The sequence below is a fragment of the Dermacentor andersoni genome, chromosome 10 (assembly GCF_023375885.2).
Source record: "Dermacentor andersoni chromosome 10, qqDerAnde1_hic_scaffold, whole genome shotgun sequence".
Lineage (NCBI taxonomy): Eukaryota > Metazoa > Arthropoda > Arachnida > Ixodida > Ixodidae > Dermacentor > Dermacentor andersoni.
In genome coordinates, this window is record NC_092823.1 from 22757502 (window position 1) to 22782181 (window position 24680).

The window sequence follows — 24680 nt, forward strand, 5'->3', positions numbered from 1 at the left end:
ATTAATTTTGACCACCTGGGGTTCTTCAATGTGCACCTAAATTTATACAAGAGCCTTTGCATTTCGCCTCCAGCTAACTGTGCCCTAGTGCATTTTGCATTCTAGCGGCAGCTTCTGTCCCCAAGCCAAGCTTTTAGTTCCTGACCAGTCAGAAAGGATTGAAGCACTTTGGTAAAAGCAAGCATACTATAAAAAAGTTTGCCGTGAGTAAACACATTTTATGGTATACCCCATTAATGATAATTTACCTTTACTGATAAGCAACACACAATTTTCAGATCATAGATTTCTTTCAGACATTCTGCTGTTGCCAACTTCACCTGCTTCAGAAACTTCTATGGATAAACTTGCTCAAAGCAAGTATCCCTCTAGTCTAGTATATGGTAGAGTTGACTAGTGCAACCGCCAAAGGGCGATGCAGGTACTATGACAATTCCTTCTATTGCGATAGCCATTTACAGACACCCGAAGCCCATTTACGCCATCACCATGATGTCCGCATGAAGTCCAAGGGTGATAACATTGTCGCTGTATATGCGAGTGAAAGCGCGCGGCCTACGATGGTGACTCGATCTTGCATGTGCAACAGACGGAGGAAAGCGAGGAGCTGGCACGCCGAAGGCAATGACGGGAGGGAGAGGGGTGCTCATTGTACTCTGGTGGCTGCAGTGCATCACGTCTATGCAGACCTAACTTGAAAGTGATCTTCAGTCGCACCGGTGGGAGAGGGACGTTTTACTCCGGCGGCTGTTGCCTACGGCGTGGCCAAGTGGGCCCCGTCTTGAAAGCGAACTGCAATGAGTAGAGAGCCTAGGTGTGCGGAAGGCTGAGCTTTGTATGCGCTGTGTTCTCGACGCTTAGTTCGCATTGAAGTGAGAAATAGCATGAAGGTCAAAGGTCAATTCACTCGCTCCTGCTGCTGCGCTCCTCACTCTAGCGTTTTGATGGCAACTTTCCGCAGTCATCAAGTGAGATGTGTTCATGCTTGCTTGTGCACGTTGTCATGGTTGGGGTCGGGCACGAAATAGATGGTAGCTGGCCCATGCCATCGTCCAACTTATCTATAGTGAGGACGTTGTTGAAGGGAAGGACTGCTTCTCATTGAGAACGAGGAATATGGGATTTATTTACAGTATCTACATGAGAAGGCTACAGTTTATCAGTCTAACATGACAGAAAGAGGAATGCACACTGAGAAGCCGCCAAGGGCTCATTAAATACACTCAGTCCTCCCTAGGCGAGGGAAAAACGGCCGTTCAACCTGCTACAAACTCGGAGCGTCAAAGTCATCGTAGCCAACCCGCCTTTAAGGGGGAGGGTTACACACACTTTCGCACTGGTTTCACTGACCACGCCGAGATGATATTCTCGGAGACACGCTGATTTTCTCCAAACAGGCGCCTCTTCACCCAGTGTTGACTCTGCAGACAATGGCCGCCGTGTCTGTCCATGATTTCTAAGCTGCGTGAGACGGCAGCGCAAAATATTTTCCAGGAGCTCCCCGGATTTCCACCGCTTCTAACAACCCGTGGCGGCCACGGCGAAACCACGAACAATACTTGATCCACCGACTGCGTTTAGTCATAACGGCGGTGTTCGCTTGAGGACACGGCGTATTGTTGTTTTCCCAGAACAAGTCATCGCAGAGGGCCGGGCGCATTCCAAAGTCTGGTTCTCCGAATATCGCCACCCCCACCGGTGCGGCTGGCTGGGAATATTTTGAAGGTCGGTACTCTTGCAGGCTGTTCGTAACAACGTGTGACACCACGCTTGTTAATTTAGTTGGCAAATGTTTACAAGTTTACACGGCCGATAAAACTGCTATCCTTACTTCGTATAGCGGTCTACTAATTTGCCATCGCAATCGATGCTTCGCTTTTTGGGTAAAACTGACTTTTCTTCAAAACATTTTTTTGGCGCCATCTGGCACTAGCCCATACTTCGACAGCTTCGAAACTTTTTCATGAACTGGACCTACTTTTTGGAAAATTTGACACAACATTCATGAAATCGTAAAACGAGCACAAATATGTCAATTGTAGGCAAAATGCTGGAGAGTTGGCAGGTATAAAAATGTAACAGCTGATGTGGAAGCACTACTAATGAGATAAGAAGCTACGCTTACACAAACCTTTATTTGAAATTGAATAGAAAGCCGACAAACTGCTGAAAATGCCCCCTAAGTAAAGCTTGTTACTGCTGCAGGGCCAGTTAGACTGATTGCCTTGACTAACACAACATGGAGCTTGTAAAATTACCTTTAGTGTTTGGGTCAAGCCTTCAATAACAACAGCTTTCTTTTTGTCCCCATAGTCTCACAGCCCTTTTCCAGTTTCTGTGCAGCCTTGTATATGGAAGTAACTGCGCAAAGTATTGTATACCGTGAGACAGTATCCACAAATATGGGTGTGGAGCTACCAATTATGGCTTCCTCCACCTCATCTTGGCTTTTGACTTTTGGAGCCGTGTTGAAATTGGTGACCGGCAATGATCTGGACATGACAATGATAGTCTTTCTGTGCAGAATGGCAGGTTTTATGAAGAGACTGTCTTCAAAGGCGACATGCAGCAGTGACAGAAGATGCTGCATCAGCAGAGCAATGCCACAGTTTATGGACATAACAACCGCAAAGAGAAATGTAACAAACGGGACGCTTATACATGTGAACCTACGGGAGCTAAACGAAACCTGTGCTTCAGGGCATAAGAGCCAGAAAACTTTACAAGAACATATCAATGAGGTTAAATTGTATTCACACAAAGCAGTAAAGAGTGCGCCTGCCTCAGTGACTAATGTGTGCAGCAGCTGGGCATGAGGTCACAGGGTCAATCACTGGCCACAGTGACGTTTTCATGGTGGCGGAATGCCAGAACACTCATCGACCAAGCATTGAGCAGACCTTAAAGGCACACTAAACAGAAACACACTGAATCAGTTTGGACTGATAAGTATTCCTTCGAAAGTCTGTTTTGATTGATTTGGTAATATTGAGATGAAGTCTATTAAGGAAATATAAAGAAGAAAGACTACACATTCAATAGCTATGCTGCTCTGCTGCCAAGCACTGCTTCGCAGGTTATATACCCGGCTGCCACAGTTAGATCCTGAATGGTAAGAGCTAAGGTCGGGGCTTGTTGGTTGCACATGTTGAATAATTGCAGCGCACTACTGTGAAGTAAGGCGCTCGGACACAATGGAAGGACGAAGACAATAATGGACAAGAGTGAACAAGGCGGGAAGCAAAAACACTCGTACACAGATATACACACATGCTAAATAACCAGAGAGAGCCGAGGCAGGAGTTTGTGCTGGCTGTCTTTCAGCAAAGCAAACCTGGTCAAGGTGGTGTACAGTTGAAGCCGATAACGATATGAATTTTAACATTGTAATGGTTATAACAATATGGAGCTGCTGCAACGTCAATTTGGTATAATTTATAGGGTGAAATGATCCGCTTACTACAATGCCCCCATGCTGCATTATGGGTTATAACAATGAAGTCTGGCTGCTGGATGTCCGTACCAGAAGGTAATGAAATGAAAAATCCTTGAAAAGAAAAGGAGAAATTCAAGCTGTTGCATCCTCGCCCGCCAATCCAATGGCCACCGCATGCTCATACAGTAGAACCTGTTTTCCAGCCTTCTCCACATCGCCAGCCTCGCGCCCCTCTCTCCCGTCGCTCCTCCACTCCTCTATACGTGAATGGGCTGTGCCCGTAGTGCATGTACTGTGCTCCAAGGACCGGAGAAATACCATCTGTATTTCCAGAAAGCTAGTGAAAGGCAGACGGTAAGACAAAAAGAAACTCAGAAGGTCAAGGGGACGTTTAAAGCCAACAAAAGAGCGAGGGTCCACCTAAAGCTGAAAAGGCCTGCCAGTAAACATTAAATGAGGCATCTTGGTGCTCATGCTGTCACCAGAGACAGTACATGTACGTATGTAAAGTAAGGAATATGTGCCCTGTCACAGTGGCACCTTTCCCCGTTATGTACGCTTCACCACATACCATAACTTTGTTGCAGCAAAGCTACATTTAAAGGTAAATACTGACAAGTAAATCAATGGCACGTTTCGGCTTTCTTTTTTTGCCTTTTGTTTGATTCAACCCACTGAATAATACCACCAGTTTCGTCAGTCCCGTCAGCATCAAATTACCAGAAGTCAATTGTACATGTGCACTTCAGCAATCAGGCAAACAGATGTTCGGCAGTACCATTTTATCACATTTGCAGTTCACATGTTGCAATTGCAGAACTGAAGTCGGCAGCTATAGTACTAAAACAATCAAAATCATATTACGGCATCTAACATACTAATGTAGCTCACAGGCTGACAGATGCCGAAAGAAGGGGGAGAATCCAGATTAATTTCAACTGTTGTTCTTTCAACATGCACCTAAATTTAAGCGCACAAGAAATCTTGCATTTAGCCCTTCTTGGAACGCGGCCTGAACCAACTGAACCTGTGACCTTGTGCTTAGCAGTGGAGCACCCTAGCCAACAAAGGGTGTAGTACTCAGACAATACGTATTCTTTTTGTTTAAGAATTCTCTGCCTTGCACTAAATTAAAAAAAAAAACTAGTCTCGTTTAATCACCTAGTGTAGTCACCCTACAGTTGCTGTATCTTTTAGTAGTAAAGTACGTTTATAAGTAAATTTATAAATGAAGAATCAAAATTACACGGATCCCACATGGTGTGGAAAATAGTTTAGGTGAAACTTTTTAGCAAGAAACAATTGCTTTCGGCTAGCGACCACTTGCAAGTATGAACCAAACAATGAATCTGGGCCCGTTTCTACAAGAAAACACATTCCTCAGGTTAAACGTGTTGTTCCAGCACTGCAGACACAGCTGGTGTAAACCAGTCTGTTGTACACACTACGCACCAAGCTGTACTCATGCTGTACAAAACGACAGGCAAAACTGTCATCCACCCATTTTATAGCGAAGCTACAGAGAAGACACACACAAACTTCTGAAAAAGATCTGCATAGGCTTCCTTTGTAGCTTCACAATGCAGTCGCATGGATAACAATTTTCCCTTTCATCAACCTTCCTCCTCTTTTTGGTTTTCCACAGAACTGATTTGGCATCCTGTACAAAGTATTTCTCCAAGTAGCTGTTTGCAGCTGCAAACGAAATGGTTACGTTTCCCCACTGTCCCATCAATGCTGCCCCGCTTTGCATTTATTTACAAGCACGTGTGCGATTATGTTCAAAGCCACCATTGTCTTCCTATCTATGTTGCTCTCTTTTGTCTCTGGACTAAATATTCACGTCTCACTGTTTGTTGCCCCCAGCGTAAACGCACTTTGCGTGCATGACGTCGCAAATAACCAAATGCTGCAATAGCAATGCGGTACTATCTACGAGGCCATAGCATCGCATCGAGACAAGACTACTGAGTACATGCTCGGCCTGACAGCAGCCACAAGAGGGGGGAAAGAGGCAAAGAAAGCTTCGTTTCGAGAGTTGAAGTGCCTGCGAGGATTCAAACTGCGGAGCCACAGATCGCCAGTCTAATGGTACATTTGGCTGTTCCCTACCGAGCTCCGACTCGGACTGCAACGACGTGGAGCCCACTCTCCATCGAAGCCCGAGAAAGCAGGACCAAGCCAAACGCCTAGTTGCTAACCAGAGCAATTGGAGGCTGGAAATAGAAACACAGCACGTTTCTCTTGTTCACAAAGGCACGCAGGTGCCGAGGCATGCTGCCGTAGCTGACATCGCGCCAACAATGAAAGCTGCAGAAGCCATGCAACCAGAACTCTGCCATCTCGATCATGCTTGCAGGTTGAAAGTGAGAGCGTCTCTGAGCCCTTTGAAAGAACCAGCCAAATATGTATTACGATTTGCCAGAGAACTCTGGAGCGCTAAAAAATGGCCAGCCAAATGTACCATTACATTTTGATTCTCGGGTAGTCTGCTAATGTTTCTGGTAGTGAAGTATACTGAGCCTGGAGAGCGTGCTTGCACCAACGGCTGCTACAATTGGCCAGAGACCACTCAAATTCACCTCTCTAGTGGAAGGCGCAGCCATTGGCAACTCCACTTTTAACCAGGACATTCTTGTCTCGGTTGTACAGGGTGTTGTGATTAAGCTTTCTCTTGAAACAGTGCAAGACTTATTGCACACATTATTGTGGGTGAACTTCTGCACTTGTGCTCAACTTGTCACAAATTCATAACAGCCTGTCAACTCCATTGCAATTGACTTACTGAACATCTGAACCATACACTCACAGACATGCCTTTTATGTATGTCTCCTATGATCACCTCACCTGGCACACTGCATTACCTTTAGTTACCTTCACCCATAACTTTTCACAACATGCCACTGCCAGCTACTCTCCTTTCTTATAGTTCGGCCGTGACCCGCTTTCAACTCAACACATTACCCCCTTCTGATGCGACCTTGAGTACTCCACACACACACGTGATGCCCTTGCCCATGCTGACATCCTGCAATAGCCTGCAATTGTCTGTCCGTCTACCAGGTTGCTCAAAAGTCCAGTTACAACCATCTCCACTGGGATGGGAACTTCAAGCCTGTATTTCTCGTCCTGCTCTGGACACCCTCTCATCGTGTAGGCCTACTTAAAGAGCTTCTGTTGCACTACCACGGCCCGCATAACAACCTTGCTCAGGACACCAGAGCCGCAACACAACAGTTTTGCACACGCCACAAAAACGTGCAAGAAATTGTTGATGGGACTCACGTGGGGAGCTCGGATATCAGCGGTCCTTTCCTATCCTGTATGCAGTGGTCAGGCATGGTGCCCATGTACAGCTTGTTCTTCAGCACCACATAGTTGTCTGCACAGGACCAAAACATAATGTCACGCTGCAATTGGCGTCCAGTTCATCAGAGAGCAGCACTCTACATTTTCAACCCCTTAACACTTTCAATACAAGCCTGCCCTTTCAATTTTCGTCAAACCACTTAGTCCATGAATTAGGCTCATCAAGGAGTTTAGTTTCGTCTGAGTAGTGCTGAATATAATGACATTGGCACTGCTGCCCACTTACGAGTTACAAAATTATGAAAAATAGTGCCGACACAAGGTGGGGCAGGGGATAGCACACATACTTTTTTAGTTAGCCCTAAGCACATACTACTTGTGTGATACATACTCATTTTATTAACCCGTTATACTCGCAGTTAACATGTAGACGTAGTGCACAAGGAGCAACACACTTGGAACACAGACTACCAACATAGTGTTTATAGATCACAGTGACTTTTTTAACTCTGCTACTGCCAATTAGGCTTCGTTGAAGAACTTGTCTCAATAAATTTGTTCCAACTGCCTCTCTGATATATCGCATCTTGGGCTGCCATGAATAGAGGCACATATATAGCATCACAATTTATTTGGTACGCATCTTTTTCCCAATACCGCACCACCCCAACTTATATTTAACACATCGTTTTTCATAAAACATGCCGCAATATTAACAAAATTGCAGAACGAGCCTAAATTGACAAATTTTAGAAAACATTTGGGAGGGTTGGCAGGCATGTAATGGGTTATCTATTTCTTAATAAAAACAGACCTCCCAAAAACCTCTGTATTCGATACAGCAGTTCTTTCAGGTAAACTGGATTTGAAATGGCTGACACTACTTGCAAGAAAAATTGCAGAGTGATGTTCACTAATTAACAAAACTTCACTAGTACAGTGTAAATTATTAAGTTTAGAAAGCACGTACCAATGTTGGAATTGAAGCCGGACAATAACCTAATGAAATCTATTTAGCAGAAATCATGCGCTTAGCATTAGTTTCAAGGAATGCGCCTCCACTGTCGACAGCAATATGCACAAATGTTCCTTTATCAATTATCAGATTTATAAGCACACCATTATCCACAGTGCCGATGAGTGTTAGCTGTAGCATCAATGCATTTTGCCAGTTTTTGAAATGTTAATTTTTATTCTTTCTGTCAACCAGAGTCAACCCATTAGCTTCTATATGTGAACTGTGGTGGATAACTGGGCTGATGTGCTGGGGAACTGAGGTTCACTTCCACCATGGGGCACATAATTTTTTTTAAGTATGAGCTATTAAAGTTAAGCTTTTTTTGCCTCTTCTCCCAACTTCCCGGGCGCTGCTGCTGCGGTCTTGCTTGCTTGCACTGCTGGGTTTCTTGCAACACCACCAGATGGTGCCTCCGCACATTCCGGCCGGCGCAGCGGTGGCATATCACAGTTTGTGCATATGGCATGCGCTGTGCTTGCTTTCTTATGCGACAAAAACACAAGTGCTGGGCTGTGGAAATCGCGTGATGGCCTGTGATAGTGTAAACATTACAAATCGACCGCAGCCTGAAAAGCGCTTGGAGCTGGCATGTCAACAGCGTGCTGGCCACGTATGCAGAAGAAGCACATAAACACGCATCAGCAAGATGACTCCAAGGCACGCACTCAGCGTCGCGGACATCCAGGGCCAAAAGAAGTGTTGCATGGAACAGGAGGAGCTTTGCTACACCGCAAAACATGGTGCGGACTGCTGCTGCCATGACGCAATGTGAGGCAATGATAATGCTCAACCCTCTCAGAGATTATGAACAATGACGCACAACGCCTCAAGCAAACATGTTCTGCAGACAATGCAGACAAACAGCAGTGGTGCACGCAAGGTAACGTTTAACATCAACTCACCACGGTCCTATTGGACTAAACGCTGAAGAAATTACACATTTGCTGCCATCATCAGTGCTAATTATCATCAATCAAAGCAAACGGAATACAAAGCTTCACTCACATTGATTCCCACAGTGTATGGAATCCGTTTTTTTTTTTTTTTTTTTTACAAGAGAGCAACACCAAGCAACCATGGTCAGAATGGTCTATGAGGGTTTACAAGGAAAGCTTCCCTTTAAAGAAAGGAAGCACCCCAGAAGGCCTTGTGCAGTTCAGACAGTTTTCGTGGCCACCTCACCAACTGCATGAAACATGGACGCACCTGGCAGTCATACCTGCTGGCCCGACCAGCATCCTTGAGCAGGCCATTCAAAGCAGAGGGCAGATGCCACTACTGTATTCGGAACGGATGGCCAAGGCTGACCAAGGGAAGACATCGATTGAACAAGCGAAGAGAGTGTTGGTACAGCATATCTGTTTTTCGATTTTGAGAGTGTGGCAAGTGGGATCATCGGACAAGGCTGTGAATAGCTTTAATGTAACAGGGACACCTTATGCCATGGATGGCCCGGAGGACGACTCTATATCCATGAATGTGCTGCCAAACAAAGCCTAACTAGTGGCGACAGTGCCAGTGGTAAGGACTAGATCAGATTTGTGGTGCGTATGCATGAAATTTTTTTTTTCCATAAAAGTTCACATGAGCGTTAAGAGTTGAGCATAGCAACAGGTGGCATCCCAATCTCATCCCCCAACCTTGGACAGCGTTGTTGATGCCTGGTTTACTGTGGGCTTGGCGCAATAATTCATTTCCGGGTGAGAACAAATCATTATTTCTCTCTGTTAGCATAAAAATCTTGTGAAGGAACACTCAATACTGAATGTATTTCAGTATGAAACAAAGAGGAACAAGACACATGCACTGTACTTGCAGTTTATCATCAATGCACATGTGCACACAACAGATACAGAGATTGGCGAAAAAAAAAAAAGGGAATACAGGAAGTAAGCTAGCGGGCCTATAATTTTGCAATTTTTTAATGTCTCCCTTTTTGAGGGTTAGTATAATGTTTGCATTCTTCCATTTCTCTGGGACCCTTGAAGTTGCGAGACATTTTGTATAAAGGGCCGCAAGCTTTTCAAGCATGTCTCCTCCATCTGTGATTACACTGACTGTTATTCCATCTTCTCCTGCCACTTTTCTTTGTTTCATGTCATGTAAGGCCCTTGTAACTTCATTGCAAGTTATAAAAGGAGCCTCTGTAACCTGTTCATTACTACTTCAACTGGAGGTACAGTAAAACCTCGTTAGACCGTACCTGCTTAAACAGTAGTTTCATTTTAAAAGTAGTAAAGCCAAATTCTCGACTCAGTGGCCATTGAACATAATAGTATCCACACAAACTGTACCAGCTTATTGCGTACATATCGGTTAACACATAGTGTTTCCACTTTTCTTCATGAAATCACGGCTGTATGTCGGCCCAGCAGAACAATGAGCCTCAGAGATTGGAATGGCCTCCAAGCGCAAACACAGAGGGCGCTTGGAAGGGTGAAGCCACGTCAACATCAGCATCATTTCGACGCTTTGTCAGAGTCGGAGCGTTGTGGCCTGTTTTGTGGTGCTGTGCAAGCTAGGACAAAAACCAGGTGCTCAGCACAAAAGAACAATTGGACATTGTTTGTGCCATCAAACGTGGCACAATGTTGGCGCTGGCATGCAGGAGGGATTTACTGTTGACCACACTGTGTGGCATTTGGAATGCAAAAGAGATGCTCAGCAGTGCTGCTGGGACTGCAAAAAGATGTCGGCTACGAGGTTCAACTTTTCGAGGTTCGTCTTTTCACCATCGTTGCCTCCGTTAATGCCGAAGTGTCGCCTAACGACAGGGATGAAGAAGACACAGAAAGCGACAGCACGGGCGATTAAGGCCCGACAGTGGCAGAAGCTGCACGTTATATCAGCCTCATGCGAGTGTTTGCTGAGCTTAAACAGCCCCTCACCAGGCTCCATAGCAAATTTTGGTTTTACGCTGGTAGTTGTTACGTGTCCTCTAGGGGACATTCTGCCGCAAAAATTTTTATATTCGGCTCATTAATAGCCGAGATAGAAATATTTCAGTGCCGCGAACCCATGATTTCAGACTCTCCACTCCCCGTCTAGCCTCCGCAAGTGAAATTCTTTTCTTGCGTTCTCCCATACAAGAGCTCGAGGATCGCGTCACGCATACATCATGGGCTATGCCTTTATTCTTTTTTCTCTTAACTTCGACCGGTATAATTCAGTGCTACACGAATACGGAGGCAGACACAAGCACATCACAGAGCACGATCAAGCGCTGGAACACGGTAGAAAATGGCATAGTTTTGGTACCTGTGCATGTGACTGCATGACTGTGGGAACAAGCAGAAAAAGAGGAAGTACATCTCTCTTGCTTCGGTGCGAAGTTAAACAAAACACACACAGACATTCCGTTTGCGTGTTATATTTATTCTCTAAACTTCAATTCGTCAATTCAAGCAACAGATCACACAAATATCAGAAACCCGCCATGGTTGCTCAGTGGCCATGGTGTTAGGTTGCTGAGCACAAGGTCGTGGGATCGAATCCCGGTCACGGCGGCCACATTTCACCTCCATCGAACACCCGTGTACTTAGATTTAGGTGCATGTTAAAGAACCCCAGGTGGTCGAAATTTCTGGAGTCCTCCACTACGGTGTGCCTCATAATCAGAAAGTGGTTTCGGCACGTAAAACCTCATAATTTAAAAAAGAGAATATAACAGATGTTGCCTTGAATAATTCACGAAGTCATGTGTCTCGATGATTGACGTCACACTGCGGACACGAATACATAGGCGCATGGACACAAGTAAGTCATCATCCGGCTTGGAGCGCGGTCGCCGCGAGGGAATGGGAAAGCGGAGTTTGGATTTAAATTTCATACCTTTCCGTGGCACGTAGCGATGTAATACTTTGCAAACACAGTATTTAGCGCACACTGCTCAATATGGCCAGACCTGGTGAGGGGCCCTTTAAGAAAGTTTGACGCTGCTGTCTTTGCTGCTAGGCTGCTGCGGCATCAAACAAAAATAACAGACTTTTGTCGTGCAAAATGAATAAGAAATACTGCATGTCTTTTGCCCTTTCATCGCGCTTTCTCCGAGTTCTGTTTTTGACAGGTAATTGAGTGATCTCATGCTATTTCGGTTAAGCAGTACTACCGTTTAGCACATACTTTTTCCAAGCTCCGGCCAACCACGGTTTAATGACGTTTCGTTGTAGTTACGCTCATTTCTTCCTGGTTCATGCATCCCAAAAAACGCAGTCTTTCGGCAACAAAGTTCAATACATCACCAAACTGTAATCGCATGATGCATTTTTGAGCTGCTAGATCCCATGTAAGCAAGACAATGCACGAGGGGCGTGCGATCAAGAATATCTATGGCTGCCCACTATGGCAACTTCCCCACAATACTCGCCTGCTCAAATAGGGTTGACAGCTCTCGCTGCCAACCTTATTCTGATGAACACCTTCACCTACTGGTTTCACAGCGCATGGTGCCGTTGCAAGTGTACTGCACGCTTTTGATAGACAATAACCCAAACACACTGCCGCTCCCTGCTGTTGAATGCAAACAAATTACACATTTTCTGACCGCTAGATTCCACGTAAACAAGGTGGAAGGCTCACGCAATAAACAATAGCCACCCGCTGCATCAGCTTCCTTGCAATATTCACCCATCCGTATCATGTGAAAATGCCAGCGCGCAGTCACTTTTAATGCGAGCGCATTACTTGGCTATTTGTGAGACACTGCCATCATCAGGAAGCCATGTCTGAAAGCCGTGTCAGAAATACAGTGCAGTCCACTTATAACGATACCACGTATAACGATATATCGGTTATAACGATGGGTCGACATGAGAGTGTCATTTTATGCATTAGGTCTATGGGGAAAAAAACCATTTATAACGATAGGTTATTCACCGCATATCGGATATAACGATCAAAATTTTGCAGTCTGGACGGCGTTTTCCGTGCCAAATAATCGTAACGTTTGCGTTGCTTAGTTCCCTGAAACGAACGATGTCGAGACGAGGCGATGTTTACCTCCGTAAGTTCGTATCTGCCGCCATTATCGCGCAGCGCGTCTCGCCCCGCCCGCGCACGAGTAGGCGCAGCCAACGTTTGCGCAGCGCGCCACAAGATGGCACTAGCTGCTTCATGCGCGTCGGCCACAGTCGCTCCGAAAGAGAGAGAAAGAAAAAAAGAAGCGACAAGCAAAGCGGCGCGGTGGCGCCCGTCCCGCGTCTCTCTCGCGATAGCAGGCTGACGCCACCGAAGCAGCGTGCAACCAACGGTTCAACCCAGTTCGAAGATAGCGCCGACAAAGCGCAAAGCTGTGTCGCTTGACACGAAGATGGATATTTTGCAGGACTCTCGATGCGGCTTCAAGGTGAGCGCCCTCGTGAAGAAGTATGAGCTCGTCCAGTTAACGATATCAACCATCTTGAAAACCGGGAGCACCGCGATTGTGAAGGCAGGAGCTATCAGCGGCCATTCCGATCGGCGGAAAAGGGGTTAGAGACCCCTTGTACGCCGATGTTGAAGAGGCGCTTTACCAGTGGTTCATCACCAATGGCTTAAAGAAGGCGGGCTTTGTGCGTAAGGACGAACTTCCCCAACCCGCTGAGACCGACCCGGTGGAAGTCGCTGACCGAGCTCTGGGAGCTCGTTCCTACTGGTGTGTCGAAGGAGGAGTTTTTGACTGCAGACAGTGCTGCCTCGTTCTGCAATGAGGTCACCGACGAGGCGATCGCCGAAGATGTGCTGTCTCGACAGACGCAAAGTTGTGCGACGGTGGCGACGGCATCAGCGACAACGAGATCGACAGTGGCTCCTTGACCTCGACCACGATGTCCACGCAAAGTGCACTGTCGTCGATCGACTCCTTAATTGATTTTATGCATGCTAAAGGATTGCCGCCAGTGTTCGCGCAGCAGCTGGAATCCATGCACACCGCGGTTGTGAAGCTGAAGCTGCCGCAAAAGCAAGTGCAGATTTCGGACTATTTCGGCGCGCCTAATCCTTGACACGGTCATTGGCGCTAGAAATAAAGTTTGTTTTTCACGGCCTACTGTATACATCATCTATTCTTTAGAGCAAGTAGCGAATTCGAGTTCAGAGCTGCAAAGGTAAAGAGCGCAAACGCGTTTAAATTTTTTTTTTTTTTTGATAACTGCAGTCCAGATATAGCGATCATCGGTTATAACGATCATATTTTTCGTCTTTATCGATATCGTTATAAGTGGACTGCACTGTACAGTAAAAGCCCGGTAATTCGAATTCCGCGGGGATGCTACAAAAATTCGAATTATGCAGAATTCGAACTAATGAAAGAGAAAAAAATAGCTGGGTTAAGGCGCATATATAGCCCGACGTAGCGTGAGCGTGGTATCCTGTGTTGGCTTCTGGTTTCGGTTTTGGGTCATTTACGTCAGGGTGCCACTCAGCGCCAAACGCTGTAAGTTGCCTGCAGCGTTACCCCTCGCAGAAATAAAATCATTCTTGGTCTGGTCCCCGACTGAAGCAGTCTGGCTTTTTCTTGCGGCACTGTGCGCCCCCCGGCCGTTTAGGCCTCATGTCATAGATCCTCTGTCCAGCCGCCCCGTCGAAGCTACAACAGTGAGCACACACTACGTCACGTTGGTGAGAACAACGTCTATAGTTCGAAGCACTGGCGCAGCCAACATAACCGGACACGGTCAATGCGGCCCGACACGCCCGACGTCAAATGGCTCTTGCGCCTTTCACACATTCGTTGCGCCGACTGCGCTGATGTGTGTGTCAGCGCATTGGGCACGGAAATACATCACATGGCACGGGAAAAAAAGGTGCCCACACCGCTTCAGTGACAATCGCAGGTAGCCATTCAAAGCGGTGCGCTGGTTGGGGATCGTTCTGCACATGCTCCGAAGAGAACAGCCGACGGCGTGTGTGACGATGTCTAGAGGGGATGGCGTTGTGGCTGGTGCAGCACAGGCGCCGTAGCATGATTGGCCGCACGCGATGCGCACTGACGCTTGCCGCAGGAACAAGAGCTGTGTTCTAAAATGCACTCTCGAAACGCATCACACCTGCTGTGACGTCGGTCTCCATTGTACTTTCGTAGATGCACTGGCTGCATGCTGCCAAGTTCCACTATACACAGTGGTGGCACCCAAACACGTATCCCAATGATGCTTTCCTTTGAGTAATAGCCACAAATCTCAAAGGCTATGCTTTTCAGTACTGCGAGCGCCGACAAACGTCACAGCCGCTGTGTTATAGACATTACCTGGTGCTGCTACTCAGCAGAACACCTCGTAGATAAAGAGCATTGCCTCCAAGATGTAACACGAAAAGAAGAAAGAAAGAAAAAGGCACAGTTTCGCCCGAAAAACGAAGCATCGACTGCGACAGCAAATTAGTATACAGCCGTATGAAGTAAGGATAGTGCTCTTATCGGCCATATCAACTTGTAAACATTCACTTATAATACCATAACCGCTCCAAATAATACGAGGTTTTTACTTATTATTAGCGTCCCAAATTTTCACTTTGTACTAAAAGCGGATCCGAACAAAAATTTCAGTCAGAAATTTGAGCTAGAAGTTTTGCTTTCGTTATTGCTGCGTGGCTATGGCTTGACTTCATTATTTCTGCGTGGCTACGGCTTGGCTTCCTTTTTGCTGCGTGGCAACGACTTGGTTCCATTATTGCTGCGTGACCACAGCATCGTTCCTTTATTGTTGAGTGCATACCTTGGCAGCACATGTGCAAACCACACTTCGCGAAGTGCATCTTTTTTATTCCACATAGAAGGACCAAGATGTCCGGACCATGAAAACAGTACTCGGCTGCTTTCAATATACAGTAGAACCCCGCTATTACGTTCCTCACTGCTGCGTTTTCCCGGCTGCTACGTCGTTTTCATCCGGTCCCGGCATGGCTTCCATAGGATCCAATGTATAAGGAACCCCGCTGTTGCGTAGTAGCTGTGAAAACGTTCCCGCATGATGCGTCGCAACCCGAACCCGCCTGGGCTAAAGTAGGCAACGCGCTTCAACCGCCATTTTGACTTTCGACGAATTTTGACTGGGCTTGGCTATGGAACTGGCTGCAAGAAGCCGCACGCCAGTTCGAGAGGCCGCCACTAGGTGGCCATTCATGAAAAATGCTCTCACTATCATCACTGTGATTACGGTCCCCGCATGGTTTGTTGAATGGGTCGACTCACGGAGGAAGGAAACTCAGGAGAGGCCCTGACGTCACTCTTTGTGAAGCTATAGCTAAAGGGAAGCCGGAAGTTGGCGTTGCTCTGCCTATCGGGCCAGCTCTCCTCTCTTGTTTACATTTCTCGCGAAACCACGCCGCGCTGTGCGCAACCGGGCTGCTCGGACGCGCGCGCTCCGCAGCAATACTAAACAATCGTTAGCATGATTACGCCAAAGAGGGCAAATTTTCCCGCGGATATTCCTTCGTCCATTGCCATTGCCGTGGCTTGGTGACGAGGAGGAGCACGAGCCGCATGATGCCGGGGAGTTGCCAATCCTAGCTTTGGAGAAGCCGTCGCGGCTATGGACCTCCTCCACAGGTACGTCGCACCTCACAGTGACGCTGACAGCAATGCGACCTTCCAGGCTATTGAGAAACGTGTGGTGATTTCTAGCGAGTGAAAGAAACGGCAAGCCACCACTCTATACTTTTTTAAGTTCTAAGCGCACTCTGTGGAAATAAATTGTCTATAGTTGAAGCTGCACTTTTTTCATTCATTTTCGGAGCTTTCCTCACTGTTGCGTTTTCCCGGCTGTTACGTTTTTTTTCCTCGGTCCGGTGAAAAACGTATGAACGGGGTTCCACTGTAAAGGTTATTTTAGCCGCACAGGACATCAGCAGCAGGGTGGCCGGGAGGCAGTTTGGCGTCAACAGAAGGAAGCCCTTTTCGCGTGTAGCAGAACACAAAGAAGCTTTCGCAGCCCAAAGAGTGGGACAGTCCTGGAAATCGAACTCATCCTGACGGAGTTCATACGCCAACAGCAAGCCATGCATCTAACTGTGAGCATGGAGCTTATGCAGGCAGAAGCGAAGGAGCTTGCAAGAGAAAAAGGGCTACCAAGCTCCGCCTTAAAAGCGAGCAAGCACTGGATTTATCGCTACATGTGCCATGCTGGATTTTCCTTACATTGCCGAACTTCGATTTCGCAAGAGCTGCCCAAATCGTTTGAAGAGCTGCTTGTGGTTTTCTAGCACCACATTATTTTGCTGCACAAGTCCAAGAACTTCCAGCTAGGGCAAATCAGCAATGCTGACCAAATGCCGGTTTATCTGGACATGCCATTGCCCCTCACCGTGCACGAAAACGGCTCGAAACAAGTTTATATCCGGTTCACCGGCAACGAGAAAACACGAGTTACTGTTATTTTGTTGTGCACGGCAGACGAACGCAAGCTCCCGCCCTATGTCGTCTTCAAGCGCAAGACAATGCCTAAAGGTGAGGAGCTGCCAAAAAATGTGGTCGTGAGATGCCATGAGAAAGGCTGGATGAATGAGAATCTTGTGCTTAGTTGTTGCTGCGGGATGAAAAAAATCTCTTTTTTTTTTGCAGGAAATTCAACTCACGTGATGATCGCACCCATGAATTTGAGTCAATGTATTTTGACAAAATAGTGTGATCATTATGCGAGTAAATACGGTATATGTTTTCTGGCCGCTAGATCCCATGTGAACAAGAAAAGGCGCAAGGCGCACGTGATCAAGAACAGTGTATAGCCGCCTGTCTCACATGAAAATGACGGTGTGCAAAGTTTCTTATTCCAGTACCAGCAAATCTCCGCCTGGGTCGTCGCACGCAGCCATTCACCACTATCACCGCCAAATCCATTATGATAAGCATCTTCACCTATCTGTTCTGCAGGACATGGTGCATAGTGTCATTGGCAGCGCACTGCATGGGTTTATTAGACTTTAATCCAAACGTGCCGCCATTCCCTGCTGCAGGGGGCGCGATGCGGCCATCATGTTACACTTTGGTGGCATCCGGTATCACCCACCAGCTCGATTTCGTTTTGTTTCCTGTTGTCCTCTTGAAACATCGCACAATAGGAAAACAGAACGCATCTTGAGCCATCGGAGCACCACCAGCTCCACTCGCCGGCGTCTCGTGTTGCAGTGATCCGTGCGACACTTTGCATTATGGAGATATTGACACGTGTACTTATCTTTATCAGGCGACCACGTTTCGCCGCCTAACAAATGTTATCGCACAGCGCGGGACGCACCTGCATGCATCCAATGTTTCTGGAAAGTTATCGATGCTTCTATCCGCTGTCTCTTGTCGCCGGACCTCGTGTTATCTGATTTCATTGCGTGACGCGAATGGTATAGAACTTTGTGGAAGGCACGCGGGTCCAAACGATTATTCTGGAACATTCGACGACTGCTGTATAAAAGCCGACGCTTGACCCGCTGATCAGATTTTCGACGATCGCCGACTGTGTTCGCCGTTCTTGTTGTGCTTTAAGTGTAGCCTGTTTTGTGGGCACAGGTTCGCCCAATAAAAGCTAGTTTTGCCTTTCACATTATTGCTACTGTGTTCTTTGACGTCACGACCACGTGACAATATCAAGAATAGTTGAGTTCGTCAAATTGCTTTAGTTACTTCGGATGGTATGTTTCCTCAGCTAGTACATTTTTCTCGAATTCATTTTTTCCGAAATGTATGAATGAGGTTCTACTGTACTCGACTGTAATGAGCTTTTTTTCTTATGATTTTCATTGCTTGAACTCGACCCTAGCGTTACATTCGAATAACAGCAAAATTACACATTTTGAAACAAGTATTCTAAATTCTGCAGTTTTTCAATGTTACGCTGGCAACCTGCACATCTGTACGTCTTGATTCAATCCATGGACAAGTCGACCAAAGCCATAACTTTTTTTGTTGGAATTGACACCATTTTAGTTGTGCTTGTGAATGGTGTTACGGTTACGATGCTGCAATACCCTGCAGCCTTTTTCACTTCGACTATGTTCATTTGCAACGTTATGGTGACGTAGAGCGTTCATATGATGGCTCCTTCAAAGAGAAGTAATTTCAAAGCTGCTTCAAAAGAGAAGAGCTGGGAAACTCCGCTGTGGCTCAGCAGCTTGATGTCACAAGTCGAGAATCCTCGTATGGTAGCGCCAATGGCAGGGCCCTTTGAAGATAAGCGGCTGGTTGGAAGAGCCGCATCCAGGTCTGGTATTGCCCCCGAATGAAATGGTTTTACGGTCTTTTAAGAAGTACTTAATCTCAGACAAGCTCGACAGCGTGGATGACTTAATATTTGGGCGATCACTTTCGGAAATAGTTTCGCTTTTGCGAGATTTGACTCGTTTCGGCACCAAACCCCTCGAAGTATACGGCCGACAATGCTGTTGGCACTGATAATGAGCTTGGCGCAGTGCTAGGAACACTTGTCAGGGACACTTTCAATGCCGAGTCACGGAAATTTTCATGAAAGTGAAACTATCTCCCAAGATAGCCCAATAATACCACCCAAGGAAAGGTCAATGTCCTTCTCAGACAACGATGACAAGTGAAGAGAACTCACTTCTGAATTGACTCCTTGAATAAAGGTACTATTTCTCTTTCTGTTCATCTTGCGTTACACTCACGGTTTTCTGTATTTTTGTTTCACGGACTGAAAATTCGAACCTCACGTTACAATTGCATCATGTTACATTCGAGTAAATACAGTAGATGACCCCATAGTTTTCTTATTCCGGTACCAGCAAATCTTCTCCCGGGTCATAGCACGCCGCATCCACAGCTATTGCCACCTGCCCTATTGCGATAAGCATCTTCGCCTATCCGTTTTACAGTAGCGTGTGGGCCGTAGTGCCGTTGGAAGCATACTGCATGCTTTTAGTAGGTGATAACCCAAACACCCTGCTGTTTCCTGCTGCAGGTAGCGTGATGTGAGCGTCAAGTTTCGCTCCAGCAGCATCCGGCGTTGCCTACATGCTCAATTTCGTTTCAGTTTTCCCGCTGCCGTCTTAAACACTATGCAATAGGAAAACAAAAGGTATTTCGGGCTGCCAATGTCCCACCAGCTCCATGCGCATCAGCATCTCTTCCCTTGTGCCGTAACAATTCGCACAACACTTCAAATAACATGGATGTCAACAAAAATTGAGTCTTTCAAATTTTTTTTAGTTAATTCAGATTGTACATTCTCACGGTCATTACGTTTTTTCTTGTTATTTTTTCCAAAACGTATGAACAAGGTAATACTGTATGTGCAAAAGCTCAAATCAAATGCCCAGGGGGTGTATTCTGTAGCAGCGGCCGAAATGGACAGTCCACTAGGTGGACTCTTCCAGTATGCCCCCCTCAGCTTTTCTAGTTTTTTATTTTTATAAATGTTATGCAACAGCAGTTGAAGTTATTGCAACACAGCCATCACAAGGCCAAGAGACTCACCTCGGTCGGGGTGTGCATTGTACTTCTCCTCGATGCCGTCAAGTGCCACTGTGATGAGGAATGTCTTGAACAGCTCGTTCGAGCTGATCTTGCGGAAGAAAGTCTCGTTGATGATCACGTCATACACCGTACACGGCCCTCCACCTAAAGAGTCAACAGCAAAAAAATAAGAGAAAACCACACACAGAAAGCAACCAGAGAGCTCCCAATGTTTGTGCTGTTTCCAGGGTTTGCCCGTAAGAATGGAATTAAAGGCGAGCTAGAATGAAGAGACTAATAGATAAGCAGTATTGTTGAAGTAATACTGAAGAAGCTTCAGGGCTGGAAACTCATTTTTTTAATCAACCCACTTACAATTGCACAACAGCAGAAAACACAAAGACATTCAAGTTGGAGGATATCACGCACATCCTAGAACATGGCCGCCGAAATGTTAGGTGCACCACGAGCGTTACCGGATCTCGGAGGTCCAGCCCAAGCTCCATACTGGTTCTCAATTTTCTATGTTCTGTTCAATTTCAGGTGAGCAGTAACCACAGCACTTTATTTAAAGCAGACTTCTGTTCATATGACTCTGGTTAATTCAATCCACGCCAAAGACCTCGGCACCTGTATGGGCTCGTTATTTAGATTCTAAATTTGCCTTCGCCAGATAATGCAAACGTGATGAGTCCACACCCTCCTGCCTGACCCTTTTAGTGACCCCTTTCGTGGCATCATGTCTCGGCAGAGCTTAGGGGTCAGTCAAAGCACTGAACATACTTCATCTCTTGTCAAAAATGTCTATTTTTCGGCTTACCCTAGCAAGATTTTGAAGCAATAACTGTAGCTCACAAAGTCTGATTGCTGTGTTTACCCGATTCTAGCATAGGATTTTTTTTTCCAGGAAAATTGAGCGAGAAATTGTCCACTCGGTGCAATAGGGCAATACCAAAACTGCCTACGCGGCGACTGTATGCTTTAACGCTTAACCCTTATGTATTGCGGCAAAGTTGACTTTATGAAACCGGCTGCCACTGTTAAAATATCAGGCGTGCGTTAAATTCCTACTATGTTTAGGAGCTTTAATGTCATTTTACGTTAGTTTGCTACTTTGCACACATAGAAAGTGGGTGCCCGTTTTATTCGGTGGCTTGTTAGAATCATGAAAGTACTGCCAAAAGAGTTTGCGCTGTATTTTGGTGCTTTTATTTGAGCACCTTGTTTAATTTGACCTGCCGGTTAATTTGATCAATACCACCGGTCCTGCCAAGGTTGAATTAACAAAAGACGACTGCATTTTTTTTTTGCTGCACAAAATTTTTCAAAGACTGTATGTTGCAGACAACACAATTCTAACCATTTATCTAAATTACTCAATGAGGTAGCCATTACTTCTATGAAAAAAATGAGAAATCTATATGCTTTATTGAATAATTAATGTAACTACGTTAATAAACTTTTTAATTAATTACCTTACGCCACATAATTCAATCTACGAATTACAGCAACTGAGTTAGCACGGCGTATCCACTTGGAACGAATTCTCTGAACAGCACCAGTTCTGAGATATTTATTTTCAAAGTCTCTGTCGAAATGCAATGGTGTTTCAGTTACTCTTTTTTTCAATGCATAAAACAGTGGCTTTTTAAAGAAATAACTGGAATGCCAATGCATTTCATCAGGCACTTTGGAAATTAATATCTCTGAACTGGTGCTGTCCAGAGAATTCATTCAAAGTGGATATGCCATGCGAACTCGCTGACTATATTTCGTAGATTGGAATGTGTGGTGTGAAGTAACTAATTAAAAAGTTCATAAGCATTTCATTTTTTATTCAAATGAACATTTTTATTTCTCGTGGAACTAATGGCCACCACATTGAGTAAATTAGATCAAGGGTTAGAACTGTGCTATCTGCCATATACAATGTTTAAAAAATTCAGTGCAGCTTAAAAAAGCCCCCTGTATAGTTGGGTACAACTTGAGAAGGCAGGAGAGAAGGCCCACATGACCAAAGTGTGGCAGCCAATTTCCACCGCGACTAAAGAAATAGCCTCGCCCAAAAGTCCCAACCACTTTGAAGCACAGGCGACCGTGTTCTCCGTCAGTGGCATCACCGGCCATCCGGCTCATGACGTCCGTCTAGAGTGCGCGCCCATTGGTGGAGGCTCGTGTGCATCCGCCTATGAGGAGCGAATGCCGCTGCCTTCTAAAATTGTACCTGACTATAGTCAAGTTTCAAATATTAAATTTTGCACGGAGGTTGGCTTATGTGTTTACATCATATGAAGCAGGGCTTTTTACATGATTCGAAGTTTCGCTCTAGTTGGCCTTTAATGCCAGCTCCAACTCTGAGTTCGATTTCATGACTGATAGCATGCCGAGTTTAGTAAAGAAATAGGACGAAGTGGCATGAAATAGAGACAGTGCAAAAGAACTGATCTGGAAAAGGATTTGATGCAGGACTAGCTGCTTCATACAGAAGACTCCCTAGTGGTGACTGTCCATCTGCGACTGTCTTTCCAGTGACTGCTTGTGCCCAGCGTTGACATAGTATATGGGCGGTGCCAGCAGCTAGCACTGAACCAATGCATTTGGCTAGACCCGTGCTTTTGTTTGTTGACAAAATGCCCCTCAAATTTCAAGGTATTTTCATTTCACTACATTCCTTTTTTCTAGGTTTCCCAAAACTCAACTTCTCTGTTTTTCCACTTTTCAGCGTCCCTTTTGTTTTGCGAAAAACCACCCTACTTTCTGTCCTTGAGATGGGAAGACTCGTCTTTCTTTTCTCCATCGGAACCAACCTCCAACAACACCCTTAGACACAACCTCTGTCAAGCCAAGTTCTTTGATAAACTCGACAGTCAGGAGACCTTTGCTTAGTTTCGCTGTGGGACAGCAAACCCATGTTAACCCGCACTTTTGATGAAACCAGCATGCTAGCAAGTACGCGTCTGCTGTACTTGCTAGCAGAGGGGAGATAGTTCAGCAAGATGACACGTGACAGCAAGTGCTGCACTCAGAAAAGGAACCTGTACATGCGAGATAGCTAGGGCTGAGAGAAACTGCCTGCATGCCTCACCCTCCCACCAGGCTAGAAACTCTTCAATAGCTGTTGAGTCGGTCGCCTTCAATGCTGTTAAGCCACGCATCTTGCTCAAGGCTGTGTCATTGCTATACGAGAAGCCCAATGGCCACAAACAGTTATGATTGATTGGTTGGCTGATAGAATGAGTGAGTTTAGCTTCCAAAGCAGCACAACGGCAATAGGAGACACCACAGAGGGAGTCTACAGATTTATTGTGATCAAAGTACTCGGCCTCATATTCGATCCACAGCTTTGCCTGCTTCGCGACGTCTCCAAAATTGGTTGTGACATAATTTTCTGGAATGCCCTTGAGTTTGCTGTAACGGATTTCTGTAAACCTTGAGCAGCCCTGAAACCCTATCCTTTTAGGTGCCACTTTGGGCTTGGGAAACAGGAAAGCGGCAGTGCAGGCCAAATTTGGGGCATAAGGTGGATTGCTGAATCTGCAGACTCCACACTTTACCAAGAACAGCGTCCCAATTGAAAGTTAACGGGGGATGAGCCTTATCAGCACGAAGGCCCCAGTCGCCACTTTCTCACACATGTTTCCACACGATGAGCACAGGTCATCAATCAATCAAGAATGTAGCAATAGAAAAGGCTGTTGATTGCTCCATCCTCATTCCATACGAATTATGCCTCAGGAGTGAGAAAAGGCCACAAACGTGCACCATCTCCTCTGAATGAATGGTTAACGAACATCCAATTCTTGGGTCATCATTAACATTTTTGTGTCTAGAAAAATGTAGGGCCTACCATGCACACACCCAACTACAAGATAGGGCGCTCTTGCTGCAAGCACTTCGAATAATTTCTTAAGTCACTGTTGCCGAGTTTTCTAAGAGCAAAACTGTTCGCTGATGTTACCTTTTTGTTCCATGTAAGAATTGAACAATCAGAAGAAGAATAACTTCAAGTATTGAAATTTCTCTGAAAGAGGTATATCACAGCTTTAGTCTTAAACATTAAACATAGCTCTCTCATTACCAGTAATAGGGTCCCTACATCGGTCCTGACACTTTATCATCAGGCTTTCATTCTGTAATCCATTTTATAGGTAAATAATTTCTTACCTAGATTTTTCTTTGAAAATGGATTGTATATAGCATGCTAGTGCCAACACACAATGGCCAAGGGTGTGTGCTTGTTCCAGCAAATAGCTTTTCATATTGTTAGAGTTCCATGCCTCTACAAGAGCCTAAGTTTCAAAGTTTATTTGACAAAAGTACTCGGGTACTGTATCAGACACTGCAAGAGTACAGGCAAAATTTACATAAGAATTTCTTGGTGATGAATCACTTGTCTATCAATGTGGTAGCCACTGAAAGTGCTTATGTAGGACCAAACAATATTTGAGGGCTTTTAAAATGCCTGTACCACTCTTAGGCATTAGGCACTAAGTGCGAGACTGGCAGGACAGGCCAGTAAAGCGAAGTGGCCGAATAAAAGACA

The 24680-nt window shown here is 45.7% G+C and overlaps 1 protein-coding gene across 1 annotated transcript in view; it reads right to left on the bottom strand.

Moving 5' to 3' along the window:
• Positions 1-24680, bottom strand: part of LOC126519260 (PIH1 domain-containing protein 1-like) — a 79145-nt gene that overhangs the window by 45377 nt on the left and 9088 nt on the right. Inside the window, exons 4-5 of the mRNA XM_050168878.2 lie at positions 20159-20302; positions 6723-6819 (exon numbers count right to left, since the gene is read on the bottom strand). Of these exons, the coding sequence (XP_050024835.1) occupies positions 6723-6819; positions 20159-20302 (241 nt within the window). The remainder of the gene's footprint in view (positions 1-6722; positions 6820-20158; positions 20303-24680) is intronic.